Source organism: Penicillium macrosclerotiorum (assembly GCF_028827735.1).
Source record: "Penicillium macrosclerotiorum strain IBT 26536 chromosome Unknown utg000001l_segment0_segment0, whole genome shotgun sequence".
Classification (NCBI taxonomy): Eukaryota; Fungi; Ascomycota; class Eurotiomycetes; order Eurotiales; family Aspergillaceae; genus Penicillium; species Penicillium macrosclerotiorum.
The window spans coordinates 2,615,329-2,631,739 of record NW_026643081.1 but is presented as its reverse complement, the minus strand read 5'-3'; the positions used below and the strand labels follow the sequence as shown (position 1 = coordinate 2,631,739).

At 52.1% G+C, this 16,411-nt stretch overlaps 5 protein-coding genes across 5 annotated transcripts; 3 read left to right on the top strand and 2 right to left on the bottom strand.

Annotated features, from left to right (window-relative positions):
• Positions 1–610: 610 nt before the first annotated feature.
• On the bottom strand, positions 611–1,395 carry N7462_000879 (60S ribosomal protein eL34; the record flags this gene model as incomplete). The annotated part of the gene is made up of 4 exons (XM_057072605.1): positions 611–802; positions 1,027–1,150; positions 1,287–1,300; positions 1,372–1,395. The coding sequence occupies 4 exons, from the start codon at positions 1,393–1,395 to the stop codon at positions 611–613; spliced, it is 354 nt and encodes a 117-aa protein (XP_056939135.1).
• Positions 1,396–1,811: 416 nt separating this feature from the next.
• On the top strand, positions 1,812–6,401 carry N7462_000878 (uncharacterized protein; the record flags this gene model as incomplete). Its single annotated transcript, XM_057072604.1, has 1 exon — positions 1,812–6,401. The coding sequence occupies one exon, from the start codon at positions 1,812–1,814 to the stop codon at positions 6,399–6,401; it is 4,590 nt and encodes a 1,529-aa protein (XP_056939134.1).
• Positions 6,402–6,471: 70 nt separating this feature from the next.
• Positions 6,472–8,943, top strand: N7462_000877 (Pre-mRNA-processing-splicing factor 8A; the record flags this gene model as incomplete). Its single annotated transcript, XM_057072603.1, has 1 exon — positions 6,472–8,943. One exon carries the CDS (start codon positions 6,472–6,474, stop codon positions 8,941–8,943), a length of 2,472 nt encoding a protein of 823 aa, XP_056939133.1.
• A 3,274-nt stretch (positions 8,944–12,217) lies between these two features.
• Positions 12,218–13,492, top strand: N7462_000876 (SANT/Myb-like DNA-binding domain-containing protein; the record flags this gene model as incomplete). The annotated part of the gene is made up of 2 exons (XM_057072602.1): positions 12,218–13,066; positions 13,130–13,492. The coding sequence occupies 2 exons, from the start codon at positions 12,218–12,220 to the stop codon at positions 13,490–13,492; spliced, it is 1,212 nt and encodes a 403-aa protein (XP_056939132.1).
• A 498-nt stretch (positions 13,493–13,990) lies between these two features.
• Positions 13,991–15,851, bottom strand: N7462_000875 (T6SS phospholipase effector Tle1-like catalytic domain-containing protein; the record flags this gene model as incomplete). Its single annotated transcript, XM_057072601.1, has 5 exons — positions 13,991–14,953; positions 15,042–15,113; positions 15,195–15,365; positions 15,426–15,530; positions 15,597–15,851. The coding sequence occupies 5 exons, from the start codon at positions 15,849–15,851 to the stop codon at positions 13,991–13,993; spliced, it is 1,566 nt and encodes a 521-aa protein (XP_056939131.1).
• Between the last annotated feature and the right edge of the window lie 560 nt (positions 15,852–16,411).

The following is a 16,411-nucleotide window of genomic DNA, read 5'->3' as shown; positions in this document are numbered from 1 at the left end:
TAGACTGTTGAACTCGCAAGAATACGCATATGCGAGATTGGGGGTGCGAGAAGCTGCGGTGAGGGCAATTGCCTAGGGTTTCTAGAGCCCGAGGGGGGTTCGCAATGCCCCAAGAAGCCTGCGGTGTGAAGGCGAGAATAGGGATTGTAGGGTTTGTAGTATCGGGGAGGGATGTTCTACGCAGAGGGCGTATTACATGATTTATCAAGATGCCCTCAAGACCCTTCACTACGTTCTACCGGCACTGGACTATAGGAAGGCCCTTGAGGAGCCGTAACAAGCGGGTCTCTGTAGACCACAGCATTCAGGGTCCCAATGATGAGTGCGGAACCGTGTTGCTGGTCATGGGGGAATGGGGGAAGTCTAACCGCGGAGCAAGAAAAAAGACAATCCTCGGACATGGCAATGGAGACCAACTTGAACAGATTTTGTGGGAATCACTCGTGAAGGTAATAAAATTGGGTTTCATTTGCTTAGCCACGTCCCAGATCATGGAATCGTGTGCTAGCGGTTCCTGTTCATCCTTTTTTTAGATTCTAAGAGAACCATTCCCATTTTTCCGTAACGTTCGCTTCCCCAAAAAGACCAACACCGACGAAACAGACTTTGCTTAGCGCTTGCCAGCGGCCTTCTCCTGGGACTCCTTGAGGACCTTCTTGACGATCTTCTGCTCCTCAATCAGGAAAGCGCGGACGATGCGGTCCTTGACGCAACCAGCGCAGCGGGAGCCACCATAGGCACGGCTGACGTTCTTCTTGGGGCGGGAGATCTGAGCATACTCGCGGGGGCGGAGAGCGGGGACCTGTATGGTGGTTGTTGTCAGCCACTTGAGTTTTGCGACCATGATTGTAGAAAATTTCGGCCATTGCGTTGTGTCAGTTTCGGTCTCAGCCCGTAGACACTTCAATCCATCCGGAACAGATTTTTTCGAAGCCACATCCCCGGTCCACTTGCGACTGCCCCGACCACACACAACGCACACGATTCCGAGTAGAAGAGAAAAAAATTCAATCAGGGAGCACTCACACCGGGGAGCTTGATGCCGCAGTCACCGCACTTGGGAGCAGTGCCCTTCTTCTTCAGGTGAAGGTACCGGAGCTCACCACCGGGGGTCTTGATGATGCGAACCTTGTTGGACCGCGTGTTGTACCTATCGTGCGAGAAAATTCGTCAATACGTCGTTCGAAGTCATTGTATAATGCCGCTCATCAATCTCGATCGCATCTTATGTCGACTCTGATGTGAAAGGGGAATTATTCGAGGCAGGGAATATTTTTTCAACGTACGGGTTCCGGCGGCGCTGTAGTCAGGAAAAAAAAACAGAGTCAGTCGTTGCTAATAGAGACAATTCATCGTCGGCAAAGAACTCACGTATTGCAGTCTGTTGTTCGCCATTTTGTCGAGCTTGAACCTCTGCGCTGGTCAAGAAAGGCGGGTGTCGTCGTCGGGTTGTGAACGGTGAAATGTCGAGGCGGACGGGTTTGTGTGGGTTTCGCTCTAGCGCACATTTGGCGAGGCCGCACTAACCCCGTTTGGGACTAGCGCAATCCAGGAGCCGCCGTCTCAAACTTCGATCGAAAGGAGCAAGTTTCATCCAGAAGAGGATCATCGGGTGTTGGTGCTCTTTTCCATCGTCCCGCCTGGTGCCAGCTCTCTCTATACGCTTGCGATAAGCGTCGTTTGTCGCCTTCCCGAAAATCACGCCCCGAGTCGATGGTTTTTGACGTGACGTGGACGCGACTCTGAGCAAAACTCACGTCTAAAGGAGGGTGGGTGTACACCTCCATCAAACCACCATCAACACCTTCAAGATGGCATCGTTGCCTCCGCCGCCACCTCCTCCTCCGGGATGGGGTGCTGCTCCTCCATCGATGCCGCTGGCGCCGCCGCCTCCTGGCTACCAACCGCCCGCCGACCCGAACGTCGCCAAATTTGCGCAGAAGAAGAATGAGTGGTTGCGTACACAGCGCAGTCGCTTTGGTGAGAAGCGGAAGGGTGGATTCGTTGAGACTCAGAAGGCGGACATGCCACCTGAGCATTTGCGAAAAATTGTGAAGGATATTGGCGATGTTTCTCAGAAGAAATTCACCAACGAGAAGCGTAGCTATCTTGGCGCGTTGAAGTTTATGCCCCATGCTGTCCTCAAGCTGCTGGAGAACATGCCAATGCCTTGGGAATCAGCAAGAGAAGTCAAGGTATTGTATCACGTCAATGGATGTTTGACAATTGTGAACGAGACTCCTCGCGTTATCGAACCTGTCTTCCATGCGCAGTGGGCTACCATGTGGATGTGCATGCGTCGTGAGAAGAGTGATCGTCGACACTTCAAGCGGATGCGTTTCCCTCCGTTCGATGACGAAGAGCCGCCGCTTTCGTGGTCAGAGAATATCGAGGATGTTGAACCTCTGGAGCCGATCCAGATGGAGCTCGATGAGGAGGAAGATGCCGCAGTCTACGAATGGTTCTACGACCACCGACCTCTTCTCGATACTCCCCATGTTAATGGACCGAGTTACAAGAGCTGGAACTTGTCACTGCCGCAAATGGCAACCCTACATCGACTGAGTCATCAGCTGCTCAGCGACGTGGTTGACGAGAACTACTTTCACATGTTTGACCTCAACAGCTTCTTCACAGCAAAAGCCTTGAATGTTGCTATCCCTGGTGGGCCTCGTTTCGAGCCTCTCTACAAGGATATTGACCCGAACGACGAGGACTTCAGCGAGTTCAACGCCATTGACCGCATTATCTTCCGCGCCCCCATCCGGACCGAATACCGTGTCACCTTCCCCTTCTTGTATAATACCCTACCCCGCAGTGTAAAGGTCGCCTGGTACTCTCACCCTCAGGTGGTCTATGTTCGCACCGAGGATCCCAACCTTCCCGCTTTCTACTTCGACCCTGTCATTAATCCTATTTCCTCTCGTTCCGTTGCCCCGAAGAACATCACTATCAGCCACGAGGACGAGCTCTTCGGCCCCGATAACAATGAAGATGATTTCGAGCTCCCCGGAGAGGTTGAGCCATTCTTCAATGACGAGGAACTCTATACTCAGGATACCGCCTCTGCCATCGCTCTGTGGTGGGCCCCTCACCCTTTCGACAAGCGCTCTGGAAAGATGGTCCGTGCTCAGGATGTTCCGCTTGTCAAGCAGTGGTATCTTGAGCACTGCCCTCAGGGTCAGCCTGTGAAGGTTCGAGTGTCTTATCAGAAGCTGCTCAAGACTTTCGTGCTCAACGAGTTGCACAAGAGCAAGCCCAAGGCTCAAAACAAGCAGAATCTGTTGAAGACCTTGAAGACAACTAAGTTCTTCCAACAGACCACAATTGACTGGGTGGAGGCCGGCCTTCAAGTCTGTCGTCAGGGTTTCAATATGCTGAACTTGTTGATTCACCGAAAGAACTTGACCTATTTGCATCTTGACTATAACTTCAACTTGAAGCCCGTTAAGACCTTGACTACCAAAGAGCGCAAGAAGTCTCGCTTTGGAAACGCTTTCCATCTTATGAGAGAAATTTTGCGTTTGACTAAGTTAATTGTCGACGCCCAAGTTCAATACCGTTTGGGCAATATCGATGCTTTCCAGCTGGCCGATGGTATCTTGTATGCCTTCAACCACGTTGGTCAGCTTACCGGTATGTACCGATACAAGTATAAGTTGATGCACCAGATTCGTTCATGCAAGGATTTGAAGCACTTGATTTACTACCGTTTCAACTCTGGTCCCGTTGGTAAGGGTCCTGGTTGTGGTTTCTGGGCCCCTGCCTGGCGAGTGTGGCTATTCTTTATGCGCGGTATCATTCCCCTCCTCGAGAGATGGCTTGGAAACTTGCTTTCTCGTCAGTTCGAGGGCCGACACAGCAAGGGTGTTGCCAAGACTGTGACCAAGCAGCGTGTTGAATCCCACTTCGACTTGGAGCTGCGCGCCTCTGTTATGGCCGATCTCATGGACATGATGCCTGAGGGCATTAAGCAGAACAAGGTCAATGTTGTCTTGCAGCACTTGTCCGAGGCCTGGCGATGCTGGAAGAGTAATATCCCTTGGAAGGTTCCTGGCCTCCCTGCTCCTATTGAGAACATCATTCTCCGATACGTCAAGAGCAAGGCTGATTGGTGGATTTCGGTCGCCCACTACAACCGTGAACGAATTCGCCGTGGTGCCACTGTCGACAAGACAGTTGCAAAGAAGAATCTGGGTCGTCTCACTCGTCTCTGGTTGAAGTCCGAGCAAGAACGGCAGCACAACTATCTCAAGGATGGTCCTTACGTGTCCTCCGAGGAGGCGGTCGCAATCTATACCACCATGGTGCACTGGCTGGAGTCTCGCAAGTTCTCGCCCATTCCTTTCCCTGGTGTGTCTTACAAGCACGATACCAAGATTCTCATCTTGGCCCTCGAGCGTCTTCGCGAATCCTACTCTGTGAAGGGTAGACTGAACCAGAGCCAGCGTGAGGAGCTTGCCCTTATCGAGCAGGCATATGACTCTCCCCAGACAACTCTCGCCAGAATCAAGCGTTTTCTCCTGACTCAGCGAGCTTTTAAGGAAGTCGGAATTGACATGAATGACAACTATAACAACATCAACCCTGTTTACGACATCGAGCCCATCGAGAAAATCACTGATGCCTACTTGGATCAATATCTCTGGTACCAGGCTGAGCAGCGCCACCTGTTCCCTGCTTGGATTAAGCCGTCTGATTCCGAGGTGCCACCCCTTCTTACATATAAGTGGACCCAGGGTATCAACAACCTGTCGAACGTTTGGGAGACCGCTGATGGCGAGACCAATGTGATGATTGAAACCGAACTTTCGAAGGTTTACGAGAAGATGGATCTCACCCTGTTGAACCGTATGCTTCGTCTTATTATGGATCCCAACTTGGCGGACTACATCACCTCGAAAAATAACGTCCAGCTCAGCTACAAGGACATGAACCACACCAACAGCTATGGTTTGATTCGTGGTCTTCAGTTCTCTGGATTCGTGTTCCAGTACTATGGTTTAATGATTGATCTGCTACTCCTTGGTCTGCAGCGAGCTAGCGAAATGGCCGGTCCACCCGCCAGCCCCAACGACTTCTTGCAGTTCCGCGATCGTGCCACCGAAACCCGTCACCCCATCCGTCTTTATACTCGTTACGTCGACAAGATTTGGGTCTTCTTCCGTTTCAACGCAGATGAGTCTCGAGATCTCATCCAGCGATTTTTGACTGAGAATCCCGACCCTAATTTCGAGAATGTCATCGGCTACAAGAATAAGAAGTGCTGGCCTCGTGATTGCCGTATGCGCTTGATGCGTCACGATGTCAACCTCGGTCGTGCTGTCTTCTGGGATATGAAGAACCGCCTCCCCAGGTCTATTACCACCATTGAATGGGACGACACTTTCGCTAGTGTTTACAGCAAAGATAATCCCAACTTGCTATTCTCCATGAGCGGCTTCGAGGTCCGGATTCTCCCCAAGATCCGGAACCAGAATGAGGAGTTCTCGGTCAAGGACAGTGTTTGGTCTCTTGTTGATCAAACTACCAAGGAGCGGACTGCCCATGCTTTCCTCCAGGTCACTGAGGAGGATATTCAGAAGTTCAACAATCGTATTCGCCAGATTCTGATGTCCTCTGGATCGACTACCTTCACCAAGATTGCCAACAAGTGGAACACCGCTCTTATTGCTCTCTTCACATACTACCGTGAGGCCGCGGTGTCGACCGTCAACCTCCTCGACACCATCGTCAAATGTGAAACCAAGATCCAGACCCGTGTCAAGATTGGTCTGAACTCTAAGATGCCTTCTCGTTTCCCTCCGGCAGTCTTTTACACTCCCAAGGAACTTGGTGGTCTCGGTATGATCTCAGGTTCTCATATCCTCATCCCCACCAGCGACAAGCGCTGGTCCAAGCAAACTGACACCGGCATCACCCACTTCCGGGCGGGTATGTCGCATGATGAGGAGACGCTAATTCCCAACATCTTCCGATACATCATTCCCTGGGAGGCTGAGTTTATCGATTCCCAACGAGTATGGATGGAGTATTCTCAGAAGCGTATGGAAGCTCAGCAGCAGAACCGTCGTCTGACTCTTGAGGATCTCGAAGACAGCTGGGACCGTGGTCTTCCTCGTATCAACACTCTGTTCCAGAAGGACCGCAGCACTCTCAGCTTCGACAAGGGTTTCCGTCTCCGCGCCGAGTTCAAGCAGTACCAGCTTATGAAGAGCAATCCTTTCTGGTGGACTAGCCAGCGTCACGATGGTAAACTCTGGAACCTGAATGCCTACCGCACAGATGTCATCCAAGCATTGGGTGGTGTGGAAACTATTCTTGAGCATACCTTGTTCAAGGCAACTGCGTTCCCATCCTGGGAAGGTCTGTTCTGGGTACGTGAACAATCCTTCTTATAAGCCAATCAAGTCAGAAATGCTAATATGTTCTCACTCAAAACAGGAGAGAGCCAGTGGTTTCGAAGAGAGCATGAAGTTCAAGAAGCTCACAAATGCCCAACGTTCCGGTCTGAACCAAATTCCCAACCGTCGATTTACTCTTTGGTGGTCTCCAACCATCAACCGCGCCAATGTATATGTCGGTTTCCAGGTGCAGCTTGATCTGACTGGTATTTTCTTGCACGGCAAGATTCCTACTCTAAAGATCTCCCTAATCCAGATCTTCCGTGCCCACTTGTGGCAGAAGATCCACGAGTCTGTGGTCATGGACTTGTGTCAGGTGTTTGACCAGGAGTTGGAGCAACTTGGTATCGAGGCTGTTCAGAAGGAGACTATCCACCCGCGTAAGTCTTACAAGATGAACAGTTCTTGTGCCGATATCCTTCTCTTCGCCACGAACAAGTGGAATGTCACCCGTCCTTCGCTTTGCTTCGATACCAAGGATGTGTACGAGCCCACCACAACCAACAAGTTCTGGGTTGATGTGCAGCTGAGATATGGTGACTACGACTCTCACGATATCGAGCGTTATGTCCGTGCCAAGTATCTCGACTACACTACCGACAGCATGAGTATCTATCCTTCTGCCACTGGTTTGATGATTGGTATTGATCTGGCGTACAACCTCTACTCGGCTTATGGTCAGTTCTTCCCTGGTCTTAAGACTTTGATTCAGCAGGCGATGGCGAAGATCATGAAGGCCAACCCTGCCCTCTACGTTTTGCGTGAACGTATCCGCAAGGGTCTTCAACTCTACGCCTCGGAGAGCAATCAGGAGTTCCTCAACTCCCAAAACTACTCCGAGCTTTTCAGCCCTCAGATCCAGCTTTTCATTGATGACACAAATGTCTACCGTGTTACCATCCACAAGACCTTTGAAGGAAATTTGACTACCAAGCCCATCAACGGCGCCATTTTCATTTTCAACCCTCGCACTGGTCAGCTGTTCTTGAAGATCATTCACACTAGTGTTTGGGCTGGTCAGAAGCGTCTGGGTCAACTTGCCAAGTGGAAGACGGCTGAAGAAGTTGCCGCTCTTATCCGGTCTCTGCCGGTTGAGGAGCAGCCAAAGCAGCTTATTGTCACTCGCAAGGGTCTTTTGGATCCCCTCGAGGTTCACTTGCTGGATTTCCCTAACATCTCTATCCGTGCTTCCGAGCTTCAGCTGCCTTTCCAGGCTGCTATGAAGGTTGAGAAGCTCGCAGATATGATTTTGCGCGCCACCGAGCCTCAGATGGTTCTCTTCAACTTGTATGATGAATGGTTGAAGTCTATCTCGCCTTACACTGCCTTCTCTCGTTTGGTCCTGATTCTTCGTGCTCTCCACGTCAACATCGATAAGGCTAAGATCATCCTTCGTCCCGATAAGAGCGTGATTACCCAGGAACATCACATCTGGCCGTCTCTCTCTGATGAGGACTGGATCAAGGTCGAAGTCCAGCTCCGTGACCTGATTCTCAACGACTATGGCAAGAAGAACAATGTCAATGTACAGAGTTTGACTAGCAGTGAAGTGCGTGATATCATCCTGGGTATGGAGATCAGTGCCCCCTCGCTGCAGCGACAGCAGGCTGCCGAGATCGAGAAGCAGCAGGAGGAAGCCAAGCAGCTCACCGCTGTGACCACCAAGACCCAGAATGTTCGTGGAGAGGAGATGATTGTTACAACCACCTCGCAGTATGAGCAGCAGTCCTTTGCCTCCAAGACTGAATGGCGTACTCGGGCCATCGCCACATCCAACCTCCGGACGAGATCTAACAACATATACGTCTCTTCTGATGACATTCGCGACGACGGCTTCACCTACGTCATGCCCAAGAACATTCTCAAGCGATTCATCACCATCGCTGATCTGCGGGTCCAGGTCACTGGTTACCTTTATGGTAGCTCGCCTCCCGACAACGACCAGGTCAAGGAGATCCGCACCATTGTCATGGTTCCGCAGGTTGGCAACACAAGGGATGTTCAGCTACCTCACCAACTACCTCAGCACGACTACCTGAACGGCCTGGAGCCCCTAGGCGTGATCCACACCGTTTCGGGCAACGAGCCGCCGTACATGTCTGCCGCGGATGTGACCCAGCACGCCCGCCTCATGAACGCTCATCCCTCTTGGGACAAAAAGACTGTAACGATGACCGTTTCCTTCACCCCCGGTTCCGTGTCTCTTTCCGCATGGGGTCTCACCCCGCAAGGCTACAAGTGGGGTGCGGAGAACAAGGACATGAGTTCCGACCAGCCCCAAGGCTTCTCTACTAGCATGGGCGAGAAGTGCCAACTGCTCCTGAGTGACCGCGTCCGTGGCTACTTCCTCGTACCGGAGGACAACCTTTGGAACTACAGCTTCATGGGTAGCTCCTTTGGCAGTGTCGAGAAGCGGCCAATCTATGTGAAGATTGATACCCCGTTACGCTTCTACGATGACCAGCATCGCCCGCTGCACTTCCAGAACTTTGCCGAGCTTGAAGACATCTGGGTCGACCGGTCGGACAACTTTGAGTAAATGGATGCACATCCAAGGGCAGGGATGGTGGCGTTTGAAAAGGAGAAAAAATCCTGCCGTGCTCGCATTTTTTTGAGTTCCCCGGTGTCTATGTTGTGTATTCTTATCCTGTATTCTCTTGGATATTCCCTTTTTCTGTTTCTCTCTTTTTTTTGTATTACGACAATCATAATTTCATGTATTGCAAGCGATCTAGGTCCCAATTAGGGGAAATATGACAAGTGCTTTTGAATATGAAGCCAATCCATTTGAGTTGCCGAAGTTTTTGCTCCCCACAGTTGCCTTTCTGGCCAAACCCATGAATCGCGCACCAGAGACCTGAGAAGAAATCAGGAATAGTAGCATGTACGGCAGAGGATTATAGACTGTACGTACAGTGTGGCTGGTGCGGGCCCGGGGAAGGGGGGAGGGGAGAAGCTCTTATAGCCGTATTCCCAGCCTATTATCATATGGCTTGAAGCTATAGGAAGACTTACAACTATAATGAGGCTTATAATAGACATGGGATATGAGCTTGGTTATCTTCATCACACAAGCCAAATCGGAATGTTGGAAGTTGGCATGGACAGGGCGCGTTGCAGGTACCTTTGCTCTTAACGAATAGAGTAAGAGGTGCGAGGATGGCGGTGTCTAGGGAGGCGGGGACTCATGCTCGCGAGGTCATGCCTAGAGATCGAAAGGTGTTTACGTGAGGTAGTTCACTCGATTTCCAAGCCCCAATCCATTGGGACGATCAAGTCAATAGCCGCCGTGGACTTGGGGGCCTGTGATGGTTGGGGGCGCCCCTCCACCAACAGCAGGTGAATCTTGGTGACAACATCTAAACCCGAAATCCAGATCGCTCAGCCGCTGAACAGGGTCTCAAGTGGCTCCATATGCGCCCAATGCTCGTCTGCTGGTGAGATAATGGATCTGAAGGAAGGAGAGAAGGTTGGATCCTGGATCGGATACATGGAAATACTTTGTTGATCAGATCGAGGCCGGGGCCAATCCAAGTCAGATGGAAGGCCCGATGTAGATAAAGCCCGGATTCTGACCCAACAGCGACAGACTTTGTTATTTAGTCATTTGGGTGTGGCATATCTGAAATAGGGGCTGTATAGATTGTAGAGACTGTGAAGATGGAGGAGACAAAATGGACCCGGGACGAGTCCGGGGTCGGGGAAGTCCTAGAGCGATGAATCAGAAGAGGATTGGGGCTTGATAGGGCGGAACCCAAACCATCAGAGTTAATCCAACTCTTGAAAATAATCTGAAAAAAGGAAATAAAGAAGCAGCCATAATGCCAATTAGCTGCAGACTCTTGACAATACGAGCTCGAAAGGGCAGTTGGTCAACATTGCAATGATGCGCTGGTCACAAGGTTTCCCGTGACCCTGGTTCGGTTTCCTCTTCATGCACTTCATCTCCTTCTTACCTTTTCATTCCTGCATCTGCATTGCGCCATCAAGCCCAAAAGAAGGTTCCATGATATCCGAGAATCCACAGATGGTGATTGCGCGCTTATGGTCTCTCATCGGAGGCCCGATCCCCACTATAACGGCCCCCCCTGCTCGCCCGTTCACCATCCCCGCTAAGGGGAGCCAGGGGGTCTGAAGCTGTCATTCTGTCACAACAAGCAAAGCCACGCATGTCAACCCTGCCCAACCAGATCAATGATTCACTTCTTCCGTGGAGATTTGTGAACGAGGCGCACCCGCTTAAGGGCGGATGCAGTCCAGCACCGACTCACCCGTTCCCTCGCGGCCCCTCCCCCCACTTGCTCCAAAGCTGCCCCAGAAAAGGTGGCACAGCTATGCATCGGTGGACTGATGCACTGATGCGCTTCTGATAGAGTCCCTTGAACTCTCGTCTCTCAAGGATGTCCAGGTCTTCCAGTTTTTATGCCTCGGCATCTCCGCTCCACTAATGTACGGCGGCAGTGCGCTGATCTCTTGAGAGAGCCTGAAGACCGGCCGCGGTTTTTTTTTGGCGCAGTTGGAGTTGGGTTGGATTCCCCATGTGTGCGCCTCCCCGCTCTTCACACCAACGGCGCTGTCGAGGAGGTGGAAGCAGAAAACACCCCCAGGACACCAAGTCATGGGCAAGCCTGTGAGATTCGATGTTGCTAACCCTGGTCCGGACAGCCTTCGGGTCTCTCTGGTCTTGTTGTGATTGATCCGCAGGCCTTGGCGCACCATGGCAGCCCGGCACAAGGCAGGAATAGGCCGTCGATGTTGCTTCTTTGGCCAACTCGGATGGAAGCTATTGGTCGATCAAGGGAGTTACCCACCTCTTCCACCTCTCGCCCTCCCTGCCTGGCACGGAGAGCTTGCGGTGCTTGCAATGGAACCACGTCCCGGTGAACAGAACCCCCCCTGTCAAGCTGCCCGCACTCTTTTGATGTCAATCTGACGGGCGTCCCTTTCTCGGCTCCTGCCGGGCATGGTGCATTCCGATAACTCGCTTCTGATGGCATTCACCTTACACCCCCCTCCCCCCTTTCCCTTCACCCTGGTATCGTCTCTTCCGCATGGCCGGGGCCTGTTCACTAATCCACACCACCCCCCTACTCCTTGTTTGTTTCATGGGAAGCGGTTGAGACATTGCGCACAAAGTGATGTTGGACAATCCTACTGTGTAAGTGGGGGGAGGGGGCTCTGGATGAAGGTGGGCCTGCCCTATGTGCCAGAGGTGAGAAAAGCGCGCTTTTGGGACACTTGGACCATTGATTTCCTTTTTTACTCCCTCCCTGTTGGTGACAACCGCCTCTTTCATTTCCTTCCATTGGAAGCCCAACGAAGCCAACCCTGGCTGCGCACGACCCAGCTGATGAGTTTGCGCACGAAATGCTCTCGCCTAGGCTGTGCTGCAAACCTCCGGAACCAGACGCGCGCTCCGAATGGTCTTAAAGATGCGACGCCCTCCACCTGGACACATCTTATTTTACTACCCCTGCTCCCGATATTGCAATATTTTATTCTTCTTGTATCCCTTATCTTACACAAACCTTTCTTTTGCATCCTTTCAGGGCCCCGCATCTTTCTAATACGGCGAGCCGACGTATCTAGCACTCCCTTCAGATCAGTGAAGCCATCCGACCTGGCCCACGACACTCCATTCACATCCTCAACCTCAACCATTCCTCAAGGTTCACTGAATAGACTTCTATGATATAAGCAAGGAGCTGAGCTACATCACGCTCTAGAGAGTAGTCAGATCTCACCGTCCTCAGTCATCGTCACTCTCTTAACAGAAACGTACCAGCCAGGGCCTTCCCTGGCAAGGTCGATGTATGTCCGTAACACTGGCGGACCCTTACAGAGGCTTCGCAATCAACTACTCCAATGCGGGCAAGACCGATGACCAAGATTTGCTTTCATTCGATACACGACCCAAACTGACAGGACTCCCTTTTCCACCCGACACTACACACCCTCCCTATGAGTCGCCGCATTCGCAGGTGACAGCGGCATCTTTGCTCCCCCATCCAGCACCACAGGCTCACAGCCATCATGAATCTTCATCCGCCTATCTCTCGGGTCAACAGATGATCCCTCGTCATCTACCATCCTATGTCTATGACCTCGCATCAGAAGAGAGCAGGAAGCGGAGGCGCTCCATCGAGCACGAGGTAGACCATGACCGCGCCATGGACCGCAGTATCGATCGCCATATCAGACTCCGCGAATCCTTGCCGACACTCTCTATGGATGGCCAGGTGTCTGGGTCTGAGCCAACAGACATGCTTTTCTCTGTACATCACGATTCTCTCACCTCTCTGCCTCCCACAAACCATGGCTATGGCACAACGATCTCCCTCCCACTGCCCCAACAACATCACCACCGCCTTCCTTCTCATTACACAGACCACCGAGGCTTAGAGTCATTGTCACCTACTTACCCCGGCGGCCCTCCGACTGTCGTAGGCCAGCCAGGGATGCCAGAGCCGGCGCCGAGGCCGCGGGGCCCCAAGCTCAAGTTCACACCCGAAGAAGATGCGTTATTGGTCGAGCTGAAGGAGGATAAGAACTTAACGTGGAAGCAAATAGCGGACTTCTTCCCGGGCCGGACCAGCGGCACCTTACAGGTGCGCTACTGTACAAAGCTCAAGGCGAAGGATGTGATCTGGACAGATGAAATGGTATTCTAGTCTTCCCACCTCTTCAACCCTACAAGTACATTATCCTAACTCCAATATTTACAGACGCAACGACTTGTAAGGGCAGTGAATGACTACGAAAACGACAGGTGGCGCATTGTCGCCGCAAAGGTCGGGAATGGATTTACGCCTGCAGCATGCCGGGAACAGGCCACACAGTATGACCTCGTTGCCCAGGCGCAGGGGGCAGCTCAGCGTGCACATGGAGCCCAGGAGGAGGATTCTTTAGAATCCGTGCACGAGGGGTTGGATTCAGCGCATGATAGCATGGGTCCTGTTCACGACAGTATGGTTCCCATTCATGATGGTATGGGTTCGATGCACGATAGGATGCACGATAGCATGGGTTCAATCCATGGCGCGGAAGGGCTGGGGCCAGCCCATAATGGAGATACCCTGGGCGTATAGTTTCCTTCTTTTCAGGTGCCCACCTACCTATATTCCAACCTTTTATTTCATTCCCCCCCTCCTTGATTTCATGTACGACGCAGCAGCGCCTATCTTGCTGTACCATTGGTGTATCATGTCAAAAATAGAAACGGCCGAATAAAAACATCTACTATTATATGAACGGCGGCTAAATGTATGTTGGATGCGAGATTTAGTATTAGTAGGCAGTGCTATAACAAGGGCATAGCAAGGTAAAATAATGCAGTTCAAAAAACCGGGTGTATCATCCAAAAGCCCTCAGTCACATGGTACAATGTACATAAATTCACATTTTCGCTTCGTTGCCCCGACCTGTTTTTTACCGAGTATTTCCCCGTAGGATTGCTCTATAAAACGGCCGACCTAAGGCAAACAAAATTAGCATCCACTCCCCGATTTTCTGCGATCGTTCGCAGCGAAGAACTTTCTTCCTTCCCTAAAATAACTCAAGCAAAATGACTCAAAAAGTACCCAACACTAACCTTTATTTAGGTGGAGCAGCCGTTTTTCATACGGACCCAGCGACTCCTCCATCAAAACCGTCTCCGGTGGCGTGTCCTCCACAGGCCCGGCGTAGACCCAGCCCCAGCGATAATCCTGACTCCGCTCAATAACGGCCTCCTCGTCACCGTACGCATCTCGGTCACGCGTCTCATGGCGCGAGACCACACGCAAGCGCTTAATCTCCCAGGGCCCCTTCTTGAGCAGCGCCCGACACTTGTACAGCCCCTTATCGTCATACGACAAGCCCTCCAAGGCGAGTCGAACCCGGACAGACCGGTGCACGCGCTCGTTCGTACTGCGCAGAAAGTCCTCCGTCGGTAGGCCGGTATCGGGGTCCACGCGGCGATATAGACCCGGCGTGCGCGTCGTCTTGCCGGCCAGACGGTAGAAGCCGGTATCCGGCTGGACTATCTCGCCAAGTCCCCACGGCCGAACAGGCTCATGTTCCTCGTAGATGGACGGCAGGGCCCATTCGGTCCAGCGGCGGTGTCGGGACGAGTCCGGGGTGGCCGGGTCCGCGGCGTGGTCGTAGAAATAGACGACGCTTTCAGCGAAGAGGCGGTCGATGGTGTCGTCTTCGAAGGCGACGCCGATGGAAGCCAGCTGATCCATCATCCAGGCCATGGAGATGTTTGCGAGCTCCTGGTCGGGCAAGCCACCGCCGACATTGGAGTGGGCGCCACAGAACCAGACTTGCCGGAGGTCGGTGCGGACGTTGCGAGGACGCTCCCACACGGCGGGAGCAAAGGACGTGCGGTTCTCGTCGAGGGCGAGGGCTTGAAACGCGTGCTCGATACCGTTGGACAGGGATGTGTCGTAGAACCTCCATGTGCAGGAGCTGTCAGTATTTTTCGAGGTGCGGAGGGAAATTTGGTACTTATTCTTCAGTGGAGCGAGGTATCTTGAGCTTGTTGGATAGATTGGTGTCGGGAATACCTGGACATAGAGGTTAGAAGCATAAACATCGTAGAAAGTATTCGTAGCACATTAGATGTTGAAAATAGTAGCTACCTAGACTGCCCACAGTTTCCCAAACAGCTACACAGCGGACTCTGATGCGGTATCCATCGGGGTCATAAAGACGGGTGAGACTCTCCTGTGCATAACATTAGCAAGGCGTCCAAAAAAAAGACAAATCTCAGAATTCAGATCTCAGCGAGGCGATCAGATTCCTTACTTCCTCCAAGCGACGCCGGTACCCCCGCGCATCAAAGGGCTTGTCGTGGAATGGGACCCCTGGGAATTTATCCTTGTATTCCGGGTCTTGGATGTTCTGGATATCCTTGAATATCGGATAGAGATACTCCATTCCTCGCGAGGTCAATAGACCGATTTCAATAATGAGGCCCTGTCATAATTTCACCATGAATCATGACTTTGCCAGATGGAAAGAGACTGGAATGCTTACTGCCACGCTACGGGCCGTGAACGCGCCCCGAGAGAAGCCCACGAGAATGATTTCATCCCCGGGTTCATAATTGGTTGCAATGAAACTATATGCTTCCCGGATGTTCTGTCTCCGTCAGACATTTTCAAACCCTCCATGTTCATCAACTTGTAATTCAAAGACTTAACGCACTTCGCCAACCCCGGCTCCAAAAACACCTCCGGCGATTGTATCGCTGAGGGTTCCCGACGTCCCGACGCCGGAATGATAGTAGATGACCTGTCCCTTTCCGTCCAGCCCCTTTTTCTGCAGTGCTCGATAGAGGCGTGTCACATTGGACGGGACCTGGAGCGTGAAATTTGGGTCGGATAGAGAAGGCCGATTATAGCCCTCGTCGCTGTTGACCCAGGTCCCGTCCAAGCATACCACGATGCGCTTCCCGGGCATCGTGTGCGACCCGGGTCGGGTTGTGTCGCCTGAGGTGCGGCCCGAATCTGAACCGGGACCCGGCGCACGGTAAGGGGGAAGAGGGAGGATAAGAGGGATCGCGCTGCACGAGTCGCGTTAGATGATCCTTTAATCAAGTGCAGGAACTTCTGTTCGCGCCGGGATTTGGGATGATCACCGGGGGTTCGGCCCCGAAACGACTAAACCACCCTACCCCGCTTCAGCCTCACTTCCCGTGACCGCGTTGATCACTTCGGTTGCTCGGTGGCTCTTTTCTATAGAGATATATGTTTTCTGGATGCCGGTTGCCGGCCATTCTGCTATCTGGCATACAGGGAGGAGAAGTGGACATCGCTGAAATATTGCTTTGGAGTTGTCTGTTCGATCAGGAAATAATGGCGGGTGGAGAGCCCGATAATACTAATTAGAGGTATAAATAGATATATAGTGACATGCACGAACTACACCCGTGAAGAGATGACTAGACGGACTCTCGTATTGAATTCCGTCAACAAATATCAGTTTATGGAATTTATTTACTCAGTGAGCACTAGGTTATG